The sequence below is a fragment of the Dendropsophus ebraccatus genome, chromosome 6 (genome assembly GCF_027789765.1).
Source record: "Dendropsophus ebraccatus isolate aDenEbr1 chromosome 6, aDenEbr1.pat, whole genome shotgun sequence".
Taxonomy (NCBI): Eukaryota; Metazoa; Chordata; class Amphibia; order Anura; family Hylidae; genus Dendropsophus; species Dendropsophus ebraccatus.
In genome coordinates, this window is record NC_091459.1 from 100904917 (window position 1) to 100930153 (window position 25237).

A 25237-nucleotide genomic window follows, 5' to 3' on the forward strand; every position below is an offset into this window, starting at 1 on the left:
CCGCTGCTATACGCTATGGGCTGCCTGGATGATCTAGTGATCACCCGGGCAGCCCCCCTGCACCTCTCCGCCCCCCGGCTCTCACCCGTTTGCTGCCGCCACATTTAATAGTGGCGGCAGTGAGCAGGAAACGAGGAGGAAACGAGCGCTCACAGCACTCATTTGCTCCTCAAAGTCTTCCCGTGTAATAGGGGCTTTAGTCTTAGACCCTGATCAGCACTGGCTTATCCTTTTGCTGGCATGGCAGCCACCCAGGTGTTCCTTCGTTCAATCTCCTTTGCTCAGTATCAGTAGCGAAGCTCCACCGCAGTCTATTGTGATGACCCCAGTAAGTGCTAGTAGTGATTATGTAAAAAAACACCCTTGTTCCCACTGCTGAACATTAACTTGAAAAATGAAAATGTAAAATCCCTTATGGGTTTCATTTTCTTATTCCCATTCTTCAGTTTAGTGTTTAACACTGGAAAAAGGGTCTTTTTTTTTTTGCTTCTGATCATTAGGGTTGACAGCAGCTTAGGGTCACTATCCCCCTTTAGCTGCCTACTCCATCTTAAATGCACTCATTATGCACCCATCTCTTTGCACAGCTAGTACACACTATACCGCTGCTCTTTCATCGAAGCCTTAAACGAGACATAAAAGTGGGTCTCTCTAACTCCACATGGATAACACCATAATGTAGTCTTCCAGCTCTACAACATTTTCTGAGTTTAGAGGGCACATAAAAGTAATTCCCTCCCCTTTCAATGTAATAACAATATGTACATTCACACCATTGACTAATGGGCAGGGTATGTCATATACAGTGGACTCTCTTACACAGGTACTTTGGCCTCATGTTGCACTCCTCTCATGAGGAAAATTTTAGGATTTGGTATAACATGTAATTTTTTTGAATGAAATCTCTGATCTTTTCATGCAAAGGAGTCCAGCTCCTGCCCATTGAGTGATTTTCTTCAATGGACAAAAAGAGCAGGGATTTCATCAACAGGTTACCAGTTACACTGAATCCCATAAAGATATAGAGAGCATGACGTAAAATGGCCATTGCGCTTTGCTTTGCCTCTGTATCTGTGGTCAGTCTCATGCAATAAAGTAGACATTGTTATGTTTGTGGTGAGTACCATCATCTAAGTAATATCAGAGACACGGAAAGATATAGTATAGACCAGGAGCAGGCCATGGTGCCATATTCATGATTTGTGTGTGGCCAAATCGACAGTCTTACATTCTGATAATAACATGATAGGAGTACTGCAATACATATGGCTTTAGTCTTTTATTCTTAATATTTACATATGACACTGTAGTATTCTGGCAGATCATTCTCATACTTCTGTATAGTCACAATATATTCGCACTTCAGACTTCTTTACACTTTGTAGGGATCTTATACTCTCGCTTCTAGATCTAATGCTGGACCTGTTAAACAGTCTGTGAGAGAAGGATCTGCACATGAAGAAGTAGATGATAGGGTCCAAGCACACATTACTGGCGGCGAGAATTAGAGTGCCCTCCTTGCAGTATAGCAGAATGGTATACATATGTTTATCCAGGTTTGCATCTAGGTGGCCGAAGAGGAATGGCAATTCACACAAATGATAGGGCAAAAAACAAGTGAAGAAAACAGCCACAACTACACGTATACTTTGGTTGTGTCTTCTTGTCCGACTGGAACAACTGACGAAGGGTTTGCTAGATTTCTGTATATGTCGAGATATTGAAATGTAACATGCAATAAGCACAATCATCACAGTAAAAAATATGAACATATTAATATAAGTAATAGCTTTATGCCACTGAACCCCAAAAGGGCTCTTGAGTTTCATGCAGTCATCGACATTGTCTCTTGTTGGTTCAGCATTTGTGAAGATGACATTTGGCAAGGCTAGCACAGACATGAGTAGCCAAACGCTCATAGACACCATCTTTGTGAACTTAATGCTGTACATTCTTGAACTTCCGAAAGGTTTCACCACTTTTAGATATCTATCAATGCTGATTAGTCCGAGAAACACAATACTAATGTACATGCTGGTATAGAACAAGATACTAGTGTACCGACAGAGGTAGAAGTTGAAATTCCATTGTGCGATCCCAGAAGTCTGTATGATTTTAAAGGGAAAGGATGTGGTCATGAGGAGGTCAGCACCCATAATGTTCTTAAGGTATACAATAAAACTTGTTTTACTTCTGATTTGGAAGAAAATCCACACAGCAAGACCATTGAGCATAACGCTCCCAAGGAAAATGATGAGATACACCACAGGAAAAATTATTCTTAATAGTTCGGTGAGAGTTGTAGAGTTTCCTCCATGACTTGTGAAGTTATTGTGAAAGTAATCCTTTATGGTTTCTGTGGAAAAACAAAGAACATATATTTAAAAAAAATACTGGGATCTTAGTAATTAATTCTGCACATTGCAAAAGGAAATAACTGTCTGACCCACATAACTGATGGGCAAGATCTGTCCACACATCATCAATGGCAAATGGTAAATGATTATCAAATGACTTCATGGCAGCTGTAGACCATCTTCTGCTCATACCGGAATTTGGATAGATACATTTGGCAGCTAAACTCAATATTGCGTCACTAATTTAACATTGCTATTGTCACGCCAAGTGGAGGTTCAGTGAGCCTTTCCTTGTATCCCAGTCCTCTGTCCCTGCCTACTTGACTCGCTGCCCTAAACGACAGACCCAACTGGGCGACAGTCCCTACTAAAGTGCTGGGGGCTGTCAGGTGGGTAAGTCAGTCAGTCTGTGTCAATAATAGTTCTCTTATATCAGGCCATAAATCATAAGACTGCAGAATAATCAGAAACCTGTCAGGGATAAAAAACAGGGTAACCAGAACCAAAATTAGAACCGGAAGAAATACCGTAAGACATGTCAGGTCAGGTCAGGAAACACTTAGTACAAATCAATGGGAGCATTAGTTAGGACAAGCCAGAAACTATTACAGGCATCTATGGGAGACAGCTGTCTGTTTAAATACCCCACCCTCACTTTTCAGTATCTGCCCCTGGATACTGATAGGTTACTTGCGTGTTGGGTGCAGAGAAGTGACCTGGCCTCCATCGCCACCACAACGGAAGTGTGATTACCACTAGAGCACAGCCAGGTAAATGTATCTCAGCCATCTTGGAATTCATAGCCAACGTAATGGGACAGGTGTAATGGAAACAGCATAGTTTGTGGCATGTGCTTTTTACATACAGTAACTCCCAATAATGTTAAAGAGGACCTGTAGCCACCGACCCAAAAATGAGATGTTACTATCAAGAAATAGCTTTGGGTGCCCTGGCAACCCACCTTGTAACAGTTCCTTGATGCAACTTTCCATTCCTGTTATATTGTTTATAATTTGTCTGACAATTTAGTTAAGCCAGATGGGTGTGAACTTAATTTTAATAGTGCAATGTGAGAGTGAATAGCCTTGGCACTGCTGGTAAACATTATCTCGTTGTACGATGGTTCAATAGTAACTCTGCAACTGGATTACCCGTCCCATTGGCACTGCTCTATAGCATTCAGTGTATAGTTCACGTAGGAAAAATCAACCATATTTTCCTAAGCCTAGACAACCCCTTTAATTGAGGCTTCCCATAATTCAATCAGTTGCAGGCCTAGTTGCAAGAATGATCACTGAATCCTTTATATAGCCCTTAATTTCAACATTGTTGTACTCAAATCACAGATTTAGACATGCACGGCCGATAATTGTGATTTACATGCTGCAAAGAAGATCCAATCACCACTTTCATTGGCTGAACGAGCGTTTCTGTGAATGTTCATTCAGCCAATATTTGGCCTCTGTAAAAGGGACTTTACATGGCTTTGTGGAACATAGAGCCTCATTACAATCAGCAGAATTATTTAAGGGAAAACCCAATTCCTAGAAAATATCAGCTGATTCATGCCACTTCCATGAAACGATTAACTTTTAGAAGGAAATTGACTATACTGTATTTTTAGCTATGAATATTTCAAATTGCTGTGAATTACTATGTATTACATACAGATTTCTATTGCTAACTTGTTTAATTTCATCCTATAAAAGTGCACTATGTATTTTATGCAGAAGATTTAAACACTGCTGTCAAAGCATTAAAAGTGCAGTATAATGTACTACAATGATTGTTTTCATGGACATATATTAGGGACTTTGGAGAATGATGCTCATTGGTGTGTAGCAATCATCTGAAAGCAGTGGTTAAAGTAAATAACGCTTATTCATTGTATTATGGAATGTTAATGCACTTTGAATAGGGTTATAGTCAGTATAGTCAGCTGCCATTCTATCACTACAGGAAGAGATCTTATTATCTGCAAGGAACTCACAGAAAACCTGTTAGAACATTGCGGCAGTTTTAATTATATAGTAGGCTTTATTTGCTGAAAATGGAAGATCCCTTTTAGGTAGACATTTTAGGCTGGGTTCACACTACGTATATTTCAGTCAGTATATTTCAGTCAGTATTGCAACCAAAAACAGGAGTGGATTAAAAACACAAAAAGGATCTGTTCACACAATGTTGAAATTAAGTGGATGGCTGCCATATAACAGTAAATAACGGCCATTATTTCAATATAACAGCCGTTGTTTTAAAATAACAGCAAATATTTGCCTGTCTATGCGAGGTAAATTGAGTCCTCCCTCTCATCTAAGTGGCAGCATTGCTTAGTGTAATCCTTTCCTTTGCATATATTGTTCTGTATCATATAACTCATCCCTAATGCAGCAAGTTCAATGCATAAGGTAACTTTCCTCGTTGTCCTGCTATCTCTTTCATGTCTCTTTACAAACCACCTTGTAAGAAACCCAGATCATCAATAACCCCTTCTCCTTACACATGTCCTCTGTTGTACTGTACTTGTGTTGGGCAAGCCTGTTCAGTGCACTATGTCATGGCATATCAAATAGGAATATGTGTTGTGCTGTGATTGGCTGCAGAAGTAGCAGAGGAAGTAACTATGTGTGTACTACAGGTACCTAGCTCTGGTCTTGCCCCTAAAGGGATAGAATTAGAAATAGCTGTGCACCATGCAGAGGACTCTCAAGGGCTCTATAACAAAAGGGTAGGGGATCTGTGCCGCGATCCTCCTTCGGATCGGGGCATGGATTGTGTGAATAAGGCCTAAGGGTTTATCTAATAAAACAATGCAGGTTTTAAGATTTTTTTTTAAACAATAAGTACACTTTGGGGGAGATTTATCAAAGGGTGTAAAATTTAGACTGGTGCAAACTGACCACAGCAGCCAATTACAACTCAACTTTAGGCAGTGCTGAAAGAAAAGCTGAGCTGTGATTGGTTGCTGTGGGCAGTTTGTACCAGTCTAAATTTTACTCCCTTTGATAATTCTCCCCCTTTAAGTTTGAATATTCAGCTGTGTTGATAGCTGAAAAGGCCTGTGGAATAAATAATTAGTAGGCACCCATGTTAGATATTTCATGGCCATGTCTATGTATCCTATAAAATGTTGTTCGAATTCTGTATGTTTTTTTTAGGGTATGCTGATCCTCAGCTTCAGAGTAATATTGGTTATCTTGGTCTCTAGCATTCATATACATTTAACCATATACAGTATGTATTTGAAGTAGAATAGCCCTTAAACTGTAGATTTTCATAAATTACTGCCTTTAGTCTTTCCATGATGATTTGCCAATTTCACTTTCCAAGGCGACAAGCCACCATGTGCAATTATTATGGGATACTGTGACTTGGCAGGTTTTCCATATTGTGAACCTAAACATCTGCAGTGGCAGTGTTAGGTCCAAGCCATTCAGCAGGCTCCATCATGTAATGGCTCCTTTGTCATTTTACTTCTCAGCTTTGAAATATGCCTAACACATTGCTGATGCCAAGAATATGTGATGTTTGCTGCACAAGTAGATTCATGATTTTCTATATTTGTGTTGAAAACAGTTGAGGAATTAACATGTATTCTCCCAACGTCATATGAAATAAAGGAGTGATTTTCTGTTTACTGCAGAAAAGGTCTCCTACCCTGACAAGTGGTGAGCAGTGCTGAGTCTACCAGGGCTTCATTAGATGTTTCTGACAGATTAAAACCACTTCCTCATAATTTCTGAAAAAAACCTCTAGAAGCAATTATCTCTTTTTTAAAAGCTAATATTCTGTTTTAAACTTGACATCAGTATACAGATCATCTCATTCCATTACACTGGGTTGTGGAATATATTGGTGTACATTTAAAATGAAAAGATTTTTATTCTATAACTTCAGACCATAGCTTTTGAATCTGACAATAACTACTAATTGCTGTGCTTCTGATGGTAATAAAAAAAATAAGCTGATAATAACAACAGTATAAATCCAGTTATAATTTATATTGAAGAATGTTGCAAACACTTGATATTCTGGGGTGTGGTCCCCCATGAGATTGCCCTCAATGTGTTGGAAGTCCCTCTGCAAAAGTGGCTTCCATTCTACCTTACTTGAGCTATCTGTGTATTATGCTGATGGCCTTTAACCCTAAAGTAAATCTGTCAGCTGCACATCATGCTCCAAACTGCTAACACTGTTAGATAGCTGTTGGGTCAAGGAGACACATGATACCTTTCATAAATCAATTTGTGCTTCCATATAGATAAGATATTTTTATTCTCCATTGCAAAGTGTCAAAGAGGCATTCTTAACCCCTTAAGGACGGAGCCTGAAATGGCCTTAATGACAGAGACAAGTTTTATGAAAATGACCTGTGTCACTTTAGTCATTAATAACTTCGGGATGCTTTTACCTATCCGGCTGATTCTGAGACTGTTTTCTCGTGACATATTGTACTTTACATTTCTGGTAAATTGGAGTCGATATTTATAACGAATATTTATGAAAAAACCCCAAATAACGTGAAAAATTGTGAAAAAATGCATTTTTCCATCTTTGAAACTTTTTTGCTTATACAGAAAGTGGTTATACCACATAAATTATATATTAAATACCATTAGCAACATGTCTACTTTATGTTGGCGGCATTTATTAAACAATCTTTCATTTTTTTTAGACAATAGAAAGCTTAAAACATAAGCAGCAAATTTCCAAATTTTCTGTAAAATTTCAAAATCAGATATTTTTAGGGACCTGTTCAGGTTTAAAGTGTATTTGAGGGGCCTGTATGTTAGAAAGCCCCACAAAGCACCCCATTTCAAAAACTGCACCCCCCAAACTCTGCAAAAGCACATCCAGAAAGTGTTTTAACCCTTTAGGAGAGTCACAGAAATAAAAGCTAAGTGTGTAAGAAATTTGAAAATTTTAATTTTCTGTGCAGAGATTTTATTGTAATCCAATATTTTTCATATTTATAAACTTATTACCAGAGAAATTCACCCCAATATTGATTGCCCCGTTTCTGCAGTTTATAGAAATACCCCATATGTGGCCCTAATGCATTGTTTGACGGCACCACAAGCCACAGATATAAAGGAGCGCCTAGTGAATTTCAATGGCTCCGTTATATTTGGTCATTTCTGACTGTACCACTTCAGGTTGGCAGAGGCTCTGGGGTGCCAAAACCTAAAAAACACCCCTAAAGGGACACCATTTAGAAAACTACACCCCTCAAGGAATGTAACAAGGGGTGCGGTGAGCATCTGGACCCCACAGGTGCTTCACAGATTTTCAGAACAATGTGGCGTGAAAAAAGAAAAATTTATTTTTTACACTATAACGTTGTTCTAGCCTTCAATTTTTTCATTTTCACAATGGGATAAAAGGAAAAAAAAAACACAAAGCGTGTAGCGCAGTTTCACCTGAGTACGGAAATACCCCACATGTGGACATAAAGTGCCAAGCGGGCGCAAAGCAAGCCTCCGAAGGGAAGGAACGCCAATTGGCCTTTGCAAGCTGGATTTTACTGGAATGGATTTCAAGGGCCATGTCGCATTTACAGAGCTACCCCCAGACACGTCACTAGATGATGAGGACGATGAGGATGAATGGAGGAAAGAAGGATCCCCCTATTCATCCTCACTGGCTATTTCGGTGTCTGAGGCAATAATAACGTATGCGTCCGACGCCAAAAACACCCTGGGGGCTATCTCTATACCGGGACTAGTATATGGGGTATGTAAATGTGTAATGTAGTGTAGTGTAAAACTTTATTCCATGTAGTGTGGTGTAATGTAGTGTTTTTTTGACAGTAAGAAAAAATATACCTACGCCAAAAAAGAAGCTGCTGATAAATGCCCCACTTATGTGCACTTATATACATTATAGCAGGCCATCTAAATATTCATCAAGAAATGAAAGGAGGTGGCACTCACCATCTTGCTGTAATCCAAACTTTTATTAGGACATTTTAGATGCAGACATCAACGGTGTGCAGACGTGAACGTTTCGCTTTCTCCTTTAAACTTTCACCCATGGCCACGCAGATTCGAAAAGTTATTGCTAAACACTGGAGTTTATTAGAAAATGATATGACACTCGGTGCTTGGTCTCTGACAAAACCCTATGTAACGTTTAGACGTAGTACTAATGTGAAAGACATCCTGATACAGAGTAAATTTAGGGAAAACAAAAATAAAATATGGCTAAAAAATGATCTTATGGGAAACTATCAATGCGGTAGCTGTAAATTATGCAAACAGATATACAAAGGCACAAACATGATTATAAATGGTACCCAAATACAGATAAAAGATTTTATTTGTTGTAAAACTAAAAATCTGGTATATGTTATGTTCTGCCCATGTGGGAGATTTTACGTGGGCAAAACAAAAAGAGCCCTATACATACGTATAAAGGAGCATTTTTACTCCACACGTTCAGGGATAGGAGCTCCTAGATTTATTGAACACGTAAAGGAGGTACATAATAATGATGTGACTTGTTTAAAATTTGCTGGTATACAGAGAGTCCACAATGCCAAAGGACAAGATGGGCATCGTATGCTAATGAAATTAGAAACAAAGTGGATACTCAGGTTAGAAGCAGAGGGCCCGGGAGGTCTTAATGATAAAGTAGATCGAAACTTTCTAATCTGATATATTTCTTATGTAAAGGTCCCCATGATATATGTTACGTTATTTTATGATTGATTTTAAACATGTAAAGCACTTTATTATATGTGTATCACTTATAATTTATATCTCACGTGATTTGTCTGTGTCGTCACTAGTCATATGACTATTTAATCTAGTGATGACGTGCAAAAGGTAGGCGGTCCGTAGAAGCGGTAACCCGCGAAACAGACTGTTACCACCTACCTGCTGGCGTCTGCACACCGTTGATGTCTGCATCTAAAATGTCCTAATAAAAGTTTGGATTACAGCAAGATGGTGAGTGCCACCTCCTTTCATTTCTTGATGAATATTTAGATGCAAAGACTGTCTCTTTTTAAAAGTGGTTTGGCACCCCATCTTTTTTCTCTCCACACGGGGCCCGACATTAAGTGGACTTAATAAGGGTTAGTGCTGACCGATTTCTTGTTTTGGTTGTATGTACATTGGACGCTTTTCCTGCGGTTACAAGCACACCCTAAACTGTCTAAATTGTTGCTAAATTATAGTCGGAGCATAAGAAAACACTCACAAATATGGAAGTACAAACTACACCAGTGAGTGATCCCGTAGTGGAGAATATAACGGACAATATGTTTGATGCTGAACGGGCAGACGCCAACAATTTTTTCAGATCATGTGATCTGGGGGATCCTTTGCAACTGATGAGCTCAAAGCATCTAGAGTTTAAAGTACAAACTCTGGCCGAAAAGGAAGTTAAACTTTTTTGGACAATACATTCCCTCAAATCATATGAGGAAGTTAAAAGGGTCCCGAGAGGCCTTAGATGCTTTAAAGAAGCTTCACAGTTCACCGATGACCCAGAGTTTATGGCATGTTGGACACAGCTACATCAGGAACATTCTCTATGTATTCTTAAAGCAGTTACAACTCGTAATGAGAAAGAATATGGAATTGTTACTAAAGATCTAAACCGAGCAAAAACAGAGTTAAAGACAAGAATGTCTGAGGAACAGTTTAAAGCATTTTCTATCCGTTTAGATAGGAAACTGATGACGTTACAAAAAATTATAAAGGAGCAAAAAAGAGATAAATTTTTACGGGACAAATTGGATTATGAACAAAATAAAGTTTTTGATAAAAGAGGGAAAAACAACAATAGAAAACAACGGAAACCCAGATATAAGAACCGCCCAAACAGCGATCACTGGACTACTGACTCTGACTCTAGTCAATCGGATACTATGACGAGTCAGAGATCAGCTACATTAGAAGTACCATCCTCTACTGCGTCTTCTATACAGCAGCCCTCTCTCCCTTTAGGAGGAAAACAAGACGGGGAGGCAAGAGGAGAAGGAAGACAGTGGCAAAGGGACAACAGAGGAAAGAGGAAGAATGTGTCATGGAGGCGCTAGAGACTGACCCTGATACGGTCAATATTGTAAATCTCACTGACTTTGTTCTAGATGCCCCCACCAGGTCTGTTCTATCTAAGGGCTTAAATTTTTGCATCCCACAGCCATTCGACTTCACAGAGTTTGAAACTGATTTGGTGAAAGCCATACGGAAACTAAATTTAAAAAAGTTTTTTTCAAATAAATGTGTAAACAATAAAGATAAGAAAGAAGGTGAGAAACGTGTACACGTAGGTTCATTAGGATTTATTGCACCAGATTTAGACAGTGAGATGGAAAGGGCCAGTGTAGCCATTTTGGCCGAATTAGCAGGAGAGGTTCCTTCGTCATTATCGGCCGATGCCATAATTGACGAACGATTCACTAAAGGTGTCAAATCTACTTTTTCCCCCCCAATCACCCCTGGAAGTAACTTAGATTCCTTCCAGAAAAAAGTGATTGAGGATGTTAAAGCACTAATTTATCCAACGGATCCCCATAATTTAGATAAAGAAGAATGGGTTGCTTTACAACATTTAAAAAAACAACAAAATATAATAATTAAGAGTGCTGACAAGGGGGGGGGGATAGTGTTAATGACCAAGGATTTCTATGTTTCAGAGGCCCATAGACAATTATATGACACCAGGAATTACCTTAAATTAACTATAGATCCTACCAACAAAATTTTAGGTAAATTACAGACCTTTCTTAGAATTCAAGTAGAAAGAGGGATGATATCGGAAAGTACAGCTAAGAAATTATTCCCGACTAATTATAAATCACCTTGCTGGTATTTTTTACCAAAGATTCACAAGTCACTGCACAGTCCTCCAGGCCGCCCAATTGTGTCAGGTGTAGGTTCTGTGCTTGAACCTTTATCACAGTACATAGACTGGTTACTTAATCCTATACTTAATAATGTCCCTTCGTTAGTTAAAGACACAAATGAATTTTTGGTGGGCCTGGAGGACTGTGTGTGTGAGGATTCCTCGTTTTTAGCCTCCATTGACGTGGAATCTTTATATACACGGATTCCTCAAGATATGGCCATTGAAACTATTGCCTTCTTCCTAAAAAGAGCAGGAAAGGGAGATGATATGATTTCTTTTGTATGTGAAGCTCTTAATTTAATCTTGACAAACAATGCTTTCGAATTTAATGATGAGTGGTTTCTGCAGGTCTCCGGAGTTGCCATGGGCACTCCGGTGGCCTGCAGTATAGCTAATTTATATCTGGCTTTTTTTGAGATGCGCCACATTTTCTCTGTCAGTAATCCTTTCCTTAAATTTATTAAACATTTTTCACGTTTTGTTGATGACATTTTTATTGTGTGGACAGGGACACCGGACGAATTCAGAGAATTTGTGGCCCATCTCAACACAATAAATACCATGAATATGGCTTTCACTTCTAAAATTGATCCTGATGAATTAGAATTTTTGGATGTGATGGTAAAAAAAGAGAATGGCTCAATTACAACAAAAGGCTACAGAAAACCGACAGCCTGTAATAATTTATTACATTATAAAAGTTACCATACCAATGCAACTAAAAAGGCAGTTCCTTATGGCCAATTCTTGCGATTACGGCGGATAAATGGCTCTATAGAATCCTACCTGGAACAGGCATATGATCTAAAAAATCGCCTGCTACAGAGGGGTTATCCAGAGCCGAATCTGAACAATGCCTTACAAAAAGCCCTTAATAAAGATAGAAATGTGTTGCTACGGAATAGCACTAGACCTAAACAAAAAACTATCTGTGAACGTTTCGCTTTCTCCTTTAAACTTTCACCCATGGCCACGCAGATTCGAAAAGTTATTGCTAAACACTGGAGTTTATTAGAAAATGATATGACACTCGGTGCTTGGTCTCTGACAAAACCCTATGTAACGTTTAGACGTAGTACTAATGTGAAAGACATCCTGATACAGAGTAAATTTAGGGAAAACAAAAATAAAATATGGCTAAAAAATGATCTTATGGGAAACTATCAATGCGGTAGCTGTAAATTATGCAAACAGATATACAAAGGCACAAACATGATTATAAATGGTACCCAAATACAGATAAAAGATTTTATTTGTTGTAAAACTAAAAATCTGGTATATGTTATGTTCTGCCCATGTGGGAGATTTTACGTGGGCAAAACAAAAAGAGCCCTATACATACGTATAAAGGAGCATTTTTACTCCACACGTTCAGGGATAGGAGCTCCTAGATTTATTGAACACGTAAAGGAGGTACATAATAATGATGTGACTTGTTTAAAATTTGCTGGTATACAGAGAGTCCACAATGCCAAAGGACAAGATGGGCATCGTATGCAAATGAAATTAGAAACAAAGTGGATACTCAGGTTAGAAGCAGAGGGCCCGGGAGGTCTTAATGATAAAGTAGATCGAAACTTTCTAATCTGATATATTTCTTATGTAAAGGTCCCCATGATATATGTTACGTTATTTTATGATTGATTTTAAACATGTAAAGCACTTTATTATATGTGTATCACTTATAATTTATATCTCACGTGATTTGTCTGTGTCGTCACTAGTCATATGACTATTTAATCTAGTGATGACGTGCAAAAGGTAGGCGGTCCGTAGAAGCGGTAACCCGCGAAACAGACTGTTACCACCTACCTGCTGGCGTCTGCACACCGTTGATGTCTGCATCTAAAATGTCCTAATAAAAGTTTGGATTACAGCAAGATGGTGAGTGCCACCTCCTTTCATTTCTTGATGAATATTTAGATGCAAAGACTGTCTCTTTTTAAAAGTGGTTTGGCACCCCATCTTTTTTCTCTCCACACGGGGCCCGACATTAAGTGGACTTAATAAGGGTTAGTGCTGACCGATTTCTTGTTTTGGTTGTATTATAGCAGGCCATCTTCCCCGACCGCTGTGTGTGAACACACAGCGAGCGGGGAAACATCGGGCGTAAATTTACACCCTGGTGCGTTAAGTATCAGGCTGCAAGGGCGTAAATTTACGCCCGATGTTGTTAAGGGGTTAAGCTTCTGAACTGCTGAGGGATGTCACATCTTTTGGCTCCCCCTCCCATCCTTATCTCTGCTTGCAGTCCTAAGCAAGGTTAGCTATGGGAGATGGGCCCTCAGAAATCGAGGGGCCTGGGCAAGAGGTCCTTTGTCTCCCCGGGTGAGTAAAAAGTCATTGTACATGCTTGGCCTCTGTCCAATTACTCTCACTGTACGCTGCTATTGAGGAGATTCTGAAAGTTCCAGAGTGAACTAAGCATTGTTTAAATATGTGCTCCATTCACCTAACAAACTGGAGTACTGCTGCACAATTATTTATGCGCAACACAAAAAAAACACACATGGTAAATCTGGTCAAAAAACTAGGTAACATAAAACCAGGCCCCTCACCATGCCCCTTCCCAGCAAAAAAAAAAAGGCACAGCCAGCATAAACTGCTCAAAATCAGTGGAAACGGCTTAAAGATGCACCAAGAGAATATACGACATGCGCAAAAGCGCCTTTTTTGCTAAAATAAAGGCGCAAAATGAATATAGACACATACCCATCCCCCCTGCATATTCTTGCTTTCCTTCTGCAAAATGTACTATTAGGCACACATATATTGATAATATTTGTGGAAATTTTGTGCAATGTTTGCCAAAAACAGCTTTGCTAATAAAGTACACTAAGGTAGTAGTGGAGTACTGCTATGAAATGTTTATAATGTGTTTTTAATAAAAACAAACTAAACACAAGAACAAGGGGAGGTTAGAGAATACACCGTTGACTATACTTCCCATGCTGTTACCTTCTCGTCTTTTGTATATGAACCTGCACTAATCTTGGTTTACGTCTATTTAATTCACACTGGGTTTAGATATTTAAAACACAGTTAAGCCTTAATGCCTTGAAGTAGTTTCTTCTGTGAAGGAAATCACTTGGTCATGTTGTAACCCATCTGGGCGTTCCTCTTTTACATGACTGAAGAGTGTAGGTGGTGTTTTTGCTGATGTCAGGTGATGTTGCAATATATTCAGCCTAAATCCCCTATAACTGAAAGCATTATGAGTGCATGCCCGGGCTGCCAGCCTTTGTATTTGTTACTTTGCATTCATTTCTAGCATGTTTTTTCTCATAGTAATTATTTGAATAGAAACACCCTTTGCTTGCCTGTGTCTACTTTTATCTAAGATTTTTTTAGGTGCGGCGTAGTGTGTACAGGAGTTGTGTTTTATTATTAATTAGATACAGTATACATTTTTGTATACATTTTCCCTTAATTTAAAGTAAAATAGTTCAGTGTATAGTGTTAGTAATTGTACTCACTGCACTTACTGACAGCATCTCCCTGTGTACCTCACAGAGCTAATATTGTAACGATGGGTGTTGTGGATCCACTGTGCCACCACTAGCGATGGCAGAAGCTGCACCAGGGAGCGGAATCTAAGGGGCCGCTGCTCATCACCAGTGCCCACTGCTTGCTGCAGCAGGTGACCCCCAGGTCGCTACCCCTGGCTTGGCTTGCTAGTGGCGGTGGTGAGGTGCCGTAGGAGACAAGTAGGCAGATAGGCTGGTACTCAGCAAGAGGGTCGGCTGGAACTGAGACAGCAGTCAGATGGCAGGAACCAGGAATGGCCAGAACCACTGGGCAAGATACACGGGCAGGAATATACGGACAGGATACACAGGCAGGAATATACGGACAGGATATACGGGCAGCATACACAGCAGGATACACGAGAGCTGGGCCACACACTAATGGGAAGCATGTAGAGGCTCCAACACATGTGGTAGTGCAGGGCTGCAATTTATAGGAGAGCTGTATATGCATATGGAGGACATAGGGGGGCTGGGCATGGTCACATGCTTCTTCATGTCGGCCATCTTATGGACAGAATCACCACAGAGCAGAACAGCCCAGCCTGGAGAAGGGGAGTCTGATTTTTAGTTCTATGAGGTACACAGGGAGTTGCTGTCAGTAAGTGATGTTAGGACTGTTACTAATACTGGACACTGAGTAATTGTACTATAAAGTGGCCAACCCCTTTAACATTCTGGCCAACTATCTTTGTCAGGGGGTCAGGTCATAATGAACCACTGGCTTACCAGCAGCCTGTTTTCTCCATTGAAAAATATTGCTTTTAAAAATGACAGTGTGGCTTGTGGCAAAGAGAGAACTCATGGGTAGCTTCATTTCAGTATAGCTGCTTTACTCATTACCCAAATGGATTATTTTTATTATTATTACCACCCAATTAATTATTATTATTATCTTAAAGGGGTTGACCAGGCTTGGCAAAAATGTCTGCTTTGTTCTAGAAACAGTGCCACTCCTGTGATGTAGATGTGGGTTTTGCAGCTCAGCTCCACTGAAGTGAATAGAGATGAATTGCAGTGCCAAACACCACCTGAGGACAGGGGTGGTGCTGTTTTGGTTAGTAAGCACTGTAAGTAGTTAAGTACGTAGTTGTGCTTTTTCCAATCCTGGAAACCCTCTGGTAGGGTCTGTTCACACGTAGAGTATTGCTGCGGAAGACTCGCACACAACTTGTGGCAAAATCGCAGGGCTGTTCATGCGATTTTTTCCCCATCAAACTCGCTGCCAAAATCACACCCATTTAATAAAATGCGCATGTAACACGCTGTGATTACACAGTACCGCTGAATAGCATACAACTCAATATCGCACAAGATTCACCTGCGAGTTCATCACTGCGAGTCTTCCACAGCGATAGTGTACGTGTGAATAGACCCTTAGGGTAGCTTCACACGTACTGTATCGCAGTGGATTTTCTTCCGCGGATCCGCAGCAGATCTGCAGCAGATTTGACTAAATGAATGAACACAGCATCAAATCTGCACCATCAAATCTGCTGCGGATCTGCAGCAGATTTGACTAAATGAATGAACACAGCATCAAATCCGCACTGTTAAATCTGCTGCAGATCTGCTGTGGATCCGCAGCAGATATGATGGTGCAGATTTGATGCTGTGTTCATTCATTTAGTCAAATCTGCTGCGGATTTGCTGCGGATCCGCAGCAGAAAATCCACTGCGATACGGTACGGGTGAAGGTTCCCCTAAGAACTGTTGTATATGCAATGTAATTTATCCTATTTTCTATGTACCATTACTAAGACATTACTAGGTATGATTGGCAGTGTTAAGTGGCTGGAGTGTTCCTGCTAGCAGTTCTCTGCCCACCCTTACTACTCTCAGAATGCAGTCACACAGTCACAGATTCATGATACATAGTCGTACCTGGGGAGTTTACAGGCAGGTTTACATCCATACTTGTGCTTGCATTATTCCAGGATACACCAGAAGCATTTAATCCTCTCATTGACATCATTTGCCTTCTGTCAGTTCTAGGATGAAATGTATAAAGGACAATTAGCGTGGGACAGCACATTTTATGAGTACAGTATAAATTGTATTTCTCTAGTATTGTTCTGCTGCCCTACCCCACCCACCTCCATTTTCATGTACTAGCATTTTGGGTAATACATTTTTGTCAGCAGCAAGGAATTTAATTTCCTAGTGGCGCCTAGTGATGAGCGAACATGTTCGTAAACATGCACTAAACATGCATTTTCGAACATGAGAACGTTTAACTTGCGATGTACACAACTGCATAATTTTTCTCCAACCAATTTGATAGAGCCAATGAATGTGTGGGGAAGGAAGTGCACATTAGGTAATGTAGTAGCCATGTTCACTCGGGCATTACTGTGGTTGGCTGTACGATAAGCGTTATTACATACATTACGTATATGCTATAAAAACGCGACCCTGAGGGGAATTCTCTCACAGACTTTCCTGATTCTTCCTGACGTTCAGTAGGGAGAGTGAAACGAGCAGGGACAGCATCTGAATTTAGATAGGCAGCAATATTCACAGTGGTAGGTAGTCAGTATAGGGAGGGAGAGCTGACCAAGTAGGGCTTAGAATGTTGTGAAATTGTCAGTGTAGGGAGAGTGACAGAATCCATTGTTTTAGCACTATAAGGATTCATTTCCTAACCCTGTTGTGACCAGGTGTCCTCTGTGAAAACCAAAAAACTTTAGTACCCATATATATATATTTCCCATAACCTTTCTGTCTGGCTCTGCTGTGTGCCAGTGATTGCAGAGTGTAATTTATATACACAGTAGTATATATGTAATTGCATATATACACATGGGTGAATATAATAGATACGCTAATGCTACATAACTGCTTCGCTATTACATATTTTATTCTCTGTATCACAGAGTCACAGAGTCCTGTCATACTAGAACACAATGCTGTATACCCGACCTAAAAGTACCACATTTTAGTAAATTTAGCAAATATCTAGTGTTTTAAAACTTTCATACATTGTAAAGAAGCTGTAGTCCTGTCTTATCCTATATACATCTGTATAATGCATAAAAGATATAGGGAGGATACTCAGCTTCATAAATGACTCAGTTGTTGTCATTCAGCTCTTCACTTACGTTTTATTAGTATATATAATTCATAATGGCATTGAAACATCAATATATATCTTCCTAAATGCTGTATAAACTGAGGCATAGCGTGGCGTAGTCAAAATGATATATTTACAGCAGACACGCTTTTCTATTTCCTATTCAGTTTGTCAATCAGGGTAAATTCCCATGTCGGAGATTTGGTGCAGAAATGTATGTGTATGCGACTACCTAACTACCTAAAGTCCATACACATCCTTAAAAATAAAAATAAAAAATTCCCTTCCACCACTATAATTAAAGGGGTTTTCTGGACTTATAACATTGATATCCTGATTGATCAGCTTGTTGGGGGAACCACTTCACCGACATCCATTGTGAATAGTGCCGAAAGCTATGTGTTGTCTATTGTGTAGTGGTGGTTCAGGTAACTGCAGCTCAGCTACCGTTTAATTCAATAGGAGCAGAGCACCACCACACAGACAAAGCACAGGGCTTCTTACACCATTCGATATGTCTGTGAGCTGTGTGTTGACAGAATTACAACTCCCAACATACCCCATTAAATTTAGGTTGTGTGTTGTTGTTGCATTGCAGTTTCTAATACTGTACTTTAATTCTTCCATTACTTACTATTGGAAACTAACGTGATGTGGTTAGAAACTACAATGCAACTCCCATGCAAACTGATTATGTGTTTTGCCCCTAAGACTATATCATGGATTAATATACAGAGAGATCAAGAAGAAAAACCTACCTTTGCCTTCTGCATGGAGATGCCTTTAAAGCTCAGTATGCAGCAGAGTCTGTTTTGTAAAAAATATTCAGTATTTACATGAGGCAGTTACACGCATAGAAATCAGTCAGAGCAGAGCACTTGTATAGCGCCCAATTGTTTTGACATCTTTTGTATTCCCAAGAAGTCTAAAGCTACAGGTCTGAACATGAAGGCAACAGGATATGTCTGAATGAGATGCCCTGCCATAGGATGTTACAGGAGGGTTATTTCCCTGTGTATGGACTTAAGGATAAATAGCTAAATTATAGGTGCAGCAAAATAAAAACAGGAGGGCATTATTACAGTAGACGAAATAACAACAGACATCCAGTCTACTCTGCGGATGAATTAAAGATGACAAAACTTGTCTAGCTGCAAGACTGTACAATACAGAATGGTCTATAATCATCAAATCCAGGAGAACGGAAGGATGGATTATTACAGGAACTTTAATATTCCATAGGATCTATTGGTGTTCCTGCCCTGTCAGTCATACTGTAGTCTGCCCACAACCAAAAGCCATACGCTGCATAATTGGCAACATTTTTTTTCTGGGATACTTTGGCTTTGACAGAGAGATGTGTGGCCTATTGTACTGTAGATGTGTTTTTTGCTGAATTTTCCCTATATTGTTGTTTCCTCTTGTAAGTCTTTCCCTCCCATTGGCACTCTCAGTCTCATGGCTATGTGGAGAACTGTCGCCGACACCATTCCCATGAATAGTACAGTGTGGGATTTCACTGCACAGCCAATTTAATGAGAAATATAGAGAAAAATTACACAATACAACACCAACACCAATAAAGGTATTGTAGGGAAGAGCGAATTTACAGTGCTAGTTAAGCGCTTCGCTAAGCTCGGCCACCGACTTGTCTGACTGCTGCTTTTAAACTCCGTAGAGCTTCAGGTGCCTGAAAAAGCTGGATGCAGTCCTGGGATAAGTTTCCCAGGACTGTATCCAGCTTTTCCAGGCATCCAGAGTAGCATTTCAAGGGCAGCAAGCTGACAAGTCGTTGACCGAGCTTAGCACTGTAAATTCGCTAGTTCCCATACACATGAGTAAAAAGTCAATTGACCCCACTGATGTCAGTGTGTTCAGCTGGCCCCCTAACATGTATAGCTGCCACCAGGGCTGGTTTCCAGTAGAGCCCCCTTCTGTCTTTCTCCAGTACACATGACCGCTGCTTAAAACATGACCACTACAAAAACATGGCCACTTTCCCCCTACTGTTGTCTCCAGTTCAGGCGGGGTTTTGAAACTCAGTTCCATTGAAGTAAATGGAGCTTAATTGCAAACTGCACCTGAACTAGAGACAACAGTAGGGGAAAAGTGGCCATGTTTTTGTAGCGCTGGATAACCCCTTTGTGCTGAACTTTTATGATCAGCTGACAGCTACTGAAGGTGTTTAAGCACCATAAAATTGCCCCCATACACACATAGACACATAGGCCCAAATTTATCAAAGGGTGTAAAATGTACAGCCCATAGCAACCAATCACAGCCCAGCTTTCATTTTACCTTAAAAGCTGAGCTGTGATTGGTTGCTTAGGGCAGTTTACACCAGTGTATAATTTACACCCTTTGTTAAATCTCCCCCATAGAATTTAAGTTTATATTGCTCATCAAAATTACAATATCACATAACAAAATATATAAATTTTTTAGGCTATATAGCCACTTTGGAAACATATCGGGGGAAGGCGGCCATCTTGTTATATAGACAGCCACTAATAATGATCATGATCTTTGCCCAATATGTTCCTGAAGTGGAAACACAGCCACATACTCACACACCTATTTATACTGTACATATACCTATACATGCACCTATACTCACACACCAATTTATTTATACATACACATATACTCACACCTATTTATACATACACTCACTCGCATATTTAGAGATACATACACATATGCCCACATGCCTAAATTTATACTTACTGTTAAATATATGCCCCCCCACACACATAGACTGTATATATGTGCATGCATCCATTTACCTTCCATGCAGGCTGCTTCTCCTGATGCCATCCCACTCCCATATCCCAGGACAGCAGATAAAGCATTCAGGACCATTTACCTCTTATAACAAAGCATAAAACACGTGGCACAGACATGACTGCACAGAGACTTTAGTCTTCTTTGATCTCTTCACTGCGCTGTGCACCATCCCTCCTCCCGATACTCACTGACCCGACTACTGCATGTGTGACACAGCAGGAAAAGGAGAGAGGAAAGATGCAAAAGCCTCATCCTTCAGGCTCCATAGTGCACCACCCCCCCCCCCCCCCATCCTTGGGCAAGATCGCCATATCTCATAGCCAGGTGCTACAATTATTATATAAATTCACAGACCACCTCTTCACAAGCCTGACTGACTTCTTCCAGCTTGTGGGCACTGTAGCAGGAGGAGTCACACATAAGAGCAGTCACTGTCCGTGAACATCTTTGGGGGGATTTTGCACGCTAGCTGCACACTAGAGGACCCAGAGCAGAGTGCAAAGACCTCCTGCTGCTCATATAAGTACTAATAGAGGGTGATTATAGTTAAAATATAACTATAAGTGCTCATTAGGAGTGCTTATAGTTAAATGCATAGCAGCAGCCTAGGGGCGGGGCTTCCCAGGAAGGACATAACCTGGCAAAACCAGGACTGTTGGCAAGTCTGAAGTTGCCTGATCATAGGCAATTGCCATTCATATACAGTACATTTGTAATAGTCATTAAAAAACTACATACACCTTCTGGCCAAATTTTCTTTAGAATTCCCAAGGGCCATAGTTTGGTTCCATGTAACTGGTATAATAGGGCACATATGTATGGAGCCCTACTGTAGTTTTGTAGGCTTCCAATTCTATTCAGAGGTATATAGTGGAGCCATATTACAGAAGTGACATTATATGACAACTAACAGAGTGCATACAGCTTCATAATTCAGAGTTATAGGGACATTGGGTTCTACCATATAGTCTCCTGCACATTGCTCTGCAATAAACATAAAGCCCAAGTCTTAATCAATTGGCACAGCAATTGCCAGTTGCCAGCCCATTGTGCCAGAACGGCATAACATACAGCATTGGGTGCACAATGAAATCCAGTTAGCTCAGGGGTAGGGAACCTCGGCTCTCAAGCAGTTGCAAAACTACAACTCCTATCATGCCTGGACAGCAAAAGCTTTAATGAAGAGTGAGAAAGAGAGAGAGGCTAGGTTCACGTCTTCTTTTGGCTGTTTGACGGCTGTCTTTTTGGACGGACATCATTTTGAGGCTAAATAATGTCCATTACTTTGAAATTCTGTACGTCATTGCAAAATAACGGACGTTATTTGGCCTCAAAATGATGACCATCTACAAAGACAGCCATATAATGTGAACAATTTACAAATAAATAAGAGTCATCTTCTTTAAAGGTAATTCTATGAAAGGAGTTCAATGAAAAAAAGGCTCAAACACTAACAAACTAGTATGTAAGAATGTTAGAGTACAGCCTTACCTTGTTCTGGAGAGCACATGTTTGTTGGCTTCATGCAGGGGGAACCTGGTATAGATACCTCTGAACTTGTATCCAAGCCCATAATGTTGGTTGATGCCAAATGATTAAAAGAGCTAAATCCTTAACATCTGAAGCAGAACCGAGTCCGTAAGATTAAACCACCTTGGGCACCTGCTGGGAGAGTCTAAAATCTTTTTCATCCATAAAGAACCGGCATCTCTCATTAATGACAGTGACTCACTGGGAAGTGTAAAGGAGACCTACAAATTATTAGCTTCTTCAAGTCTGAACTTCTCCTCCTAAACTAAACAGCCTCCAGAAAGGTGTGTTTGTCATTTAATGGATCATGGGGCGGATGTGTAAAGAATAATGGGCACAAGGCTGTCTATGGACATGTTTTGTAACCTGTCGCTACTTTTTCTTCTTTTTAAATCCTTTTAAAAACTAACAGACATAAGCCGATTATCCTCTGCCAACCTGCAGTGCACCCCATCGGCAGGAGGCATGGCACTTCTAAGGTGGTGCTTCAGAATACTTCCATAGCTTAAAGTAAATCTGGCAGCTGCAATTGACGATCCAAACTGCTGACACTGTAAGAGGCTTTTTGGGCCAGGAGACATACAGTGCCTTTTACATATCAGTCTGTTTTTCTATAACATAGAAAAATGCTTTTATTCTATAGAATAACATAAAAAATATAAAAAAAAATTGCCAAAGAGGCTTTCCTGAGCGCTTTAAGTGCAGCAAGCTTTAAGGACCCATTCACACTACGGAATCTGCGTGGAAAATCTCCAGCATGTTCCATGTGCTCGCCCCCCTGCGCTCCCCCTTGAAGATCTGCCCGTTCCCATAGGCTCTATTCTATTCAGGCAGATTCCACCTTCCAGCTAAAACAGAATTAACATGTCAATTCTTTGGGCGGACAGTGGAATCTGCCTCAACACAGAATGAAGCCTTTGGAACGGCCAGATGTTCAAGCCGGAGCGTGGACAGAATCCGCTGGAAGTTATCCTTGCGGATTCCGTAGTATGAACGGACCCTAACACCTCCTGACTCCCCCCTTCCATACTTGACACTGCTTGGGACTCAGCTTCCGGTTTTCAATCAAGCAGAGAAGGGGAAGAAAAGAAGGATTGCAGCTTGCAGCTATTCAGGAGCTTGGAAAAGCCTCTTTGACTCTTTGTGTCAGAGAATAGAAGCATTTTTACATCTTGGAAGCACAGCTGGACATATGAAAGGTAATGTGTGTCTCCTTGACCTAACAGCTATTTGTAATGTGAATCACAGCTGACAGATTCCCTTTAAATCCTGATGATAATCATTTAATGGTGTATTCCCACCAACCATACATATTGCCTATCCACAGGATAGGTGATAAGAGCCTATTTGGTGTGACTGCTGGCATCACCACCACCAATCATTAGAATAAGGATCCTGGGCTTCCATTTATTGCATTGGGCAGTGGTCAGACATGTGCGCTGCAACTCTGTTCAACTTTTTTGGATTGTCAAGTACGCCACTCAGCTATTGTTTTCAGGCCGAAAAAGTTAAATGGCATAGTACAAGTCAGACTGATGATCCATTCGACCAGGGGGACACAGGATCCGTTGATCAGACTCTCATCACCTATTGAGTAATGTTGGGGAGAAAACCCTTTAAAGTTGGCACTCTGTATGCAACCATATGATCAAGGACAATTTTTTTTTTTGATCAAGGACAATTTAAGTGGATCACAAGCTGGGAAAATGCCAGGGCATCTTCATTGCTGTTTCATCTTACCTGCACTTATTGGTCACAGGTCACTTGCTTGCCGTGCTACAGTCGGCCAATTATCATGCAATAAATCGTTTGAATTTAAGCAAAAATCTTCTGGTATAAAAGTGGCAATGATCAAACGACGAATGTTATGTCATTCATATGGCATTGATAGCATATTTTGAGCTGACCTTAATATCATTCTTAATCATTCATAAGTCTTTCAGTGTAAACACTCGTCATTCGGTCAATACTTACAAAACTATTTACGATCATACTAACAACTTTTCGTAGCGATTTATCTTTTCGTCTAAATGCCTATTGGTTAAAAGAAGCAATTAATCTGTGTGTGTAAAAGGACTCATAGATACATAGCACGACTTATTGCTGCTTTTGTTATTTCCATTAAGCACCATATATTTTTTTGCCTAACCGTGTCTGCAGCCTGATACAATAGTTAATATATTATATAATATATATTCAGATGCAGCAGATTTGTAGCAAAACAATCTCTGCAGTCGTACTATTTTTTGGAATAGAGTTTCAAAAACCCATACATATGCTGCAGAAACAACCCCCATTCACTATAGTGCAGCATATAAAAAATAGATTGCGGCACTCACCTGAAAACCTGTATTCCTATTTTATTGCAGTCCTCATACAAATAATATTGCAGGAAGGGGAATGAGGAACGCCATCCGGGTGGTCCAGCAGAGGCTGTTTAAACGTTGTTGTACTTCATCTGACTGAGACATGTCCTGCTAGTCACACTACTTATACAGGTGTATGGACGTGACAGCATTCAAGTAACTATATAAAGTGTTCATTAAAACAATTAAAAGCGTTAACTGAAGACATCGAGCTCATTCCTCTCATTCAAGCCTAAAGGCCTGTTGCATTAAATTCGGAGATAAGCCATGCTGCTTTTCTTAGCAGCTCTTTATGTCTATCACCTCCATTTGCTGGTAAATTAACCCTCAGTAGTCCAGCGAACTTTAGGCCTTTAGGGTCGTCTCCATGCTTACTCTTAACATGTTCCTTTGTAATAGAATTACAATGCTCACGAAACCTGATGTACAGCTGCCTAATTGTTTTACTGACACTGGATAATGTAAGCAACAGAAGTAGTTGTACAGGTAATTTTCTGCCTTACTTTCTGAACAACATTGCACTGGGGTCTGAGAACATACAAGAATCCCTCTCATTTTCAAGAAGATTAAGAATTTTTATTGAAATCGTATAAAGCCTATCTTGAAGACTCTATGAATCTTATGCTCATTATCCTGAATAAAACATAAAAAGGCATATGATATATGACGCCACTACCATGGAGTTATGTAAAGCCAAGAAGCACCTAGAACTAGAACTAGAAAAACACCTGATCGCAG

At 40.1% G+C, this 25237-nt stretch overlaps 2 protein-coding genes across 3 annotated transcripts in view; one reads left to right on the forward strand and one right to left on the reverse strand.

Moving 5' to 3' along the window:
- The window catches only part of MED12L (mediator complex subunit 12L), a 393418-nt gene that overhangs the window by 179006 nt on the left and 189175 nt on the right, over nucleotides 1-25237 (forward strand). The gene's annotated exons all lie outside the window — the stretch shown is intronic.
- Nucleotides 1275-22375, reverse strand: GPR87 (G protein-coupled receptor 87). Of its 2 annotated transcripts, XM_069975433.1 has the most exons (4): nucleotides 22095-22375; nucleotides 18575-18623; nucleotides 16628-16734; nucleotides 1275-2356 (listed from the first exon to the last, which is right to left on the reverse strand). In XM_069975433.1, the coding sequence occupies exons 3-4, from the start codon at nucleotides 16716-16718 to the stop codon at nucleotides 1329-1331; spliced, it is 1119 nt and encodes a 372-aa protein (XP_069831534.1). In that variant the 5' UTR covers nucleotides 16719-16734; nucleotides 18575-18623; nucleotides 22095-22375; the 3' UTR covers nucleotides 1275-1328. The 2 variants fall into 2 exon arrangements, with proteins under 2 accessions (XP_069831534.1, XP_069831535.1); XM_069975434.1 differs by lacking the exon at nucleotides 18575-18623.

What these genes read in the sequence shown, in the direction of transcription:
- GPR87 (XM_069975434.1), bottom strand. Translation starts at nt 16,718, where the DNA reads ATGATGTCAATGAGAGGATTAAATGCTTCTGGTGTATCCTGGAATAAT. An exon ending in CCTGCCTGTAAACTCCCCAG is followed by an intron (nt 2,357 to 16,627) that starts GTACGACTATGT and finishes GTTTTTCCACAG; the next exon opens with AAACCATAAAGGATTACTTT.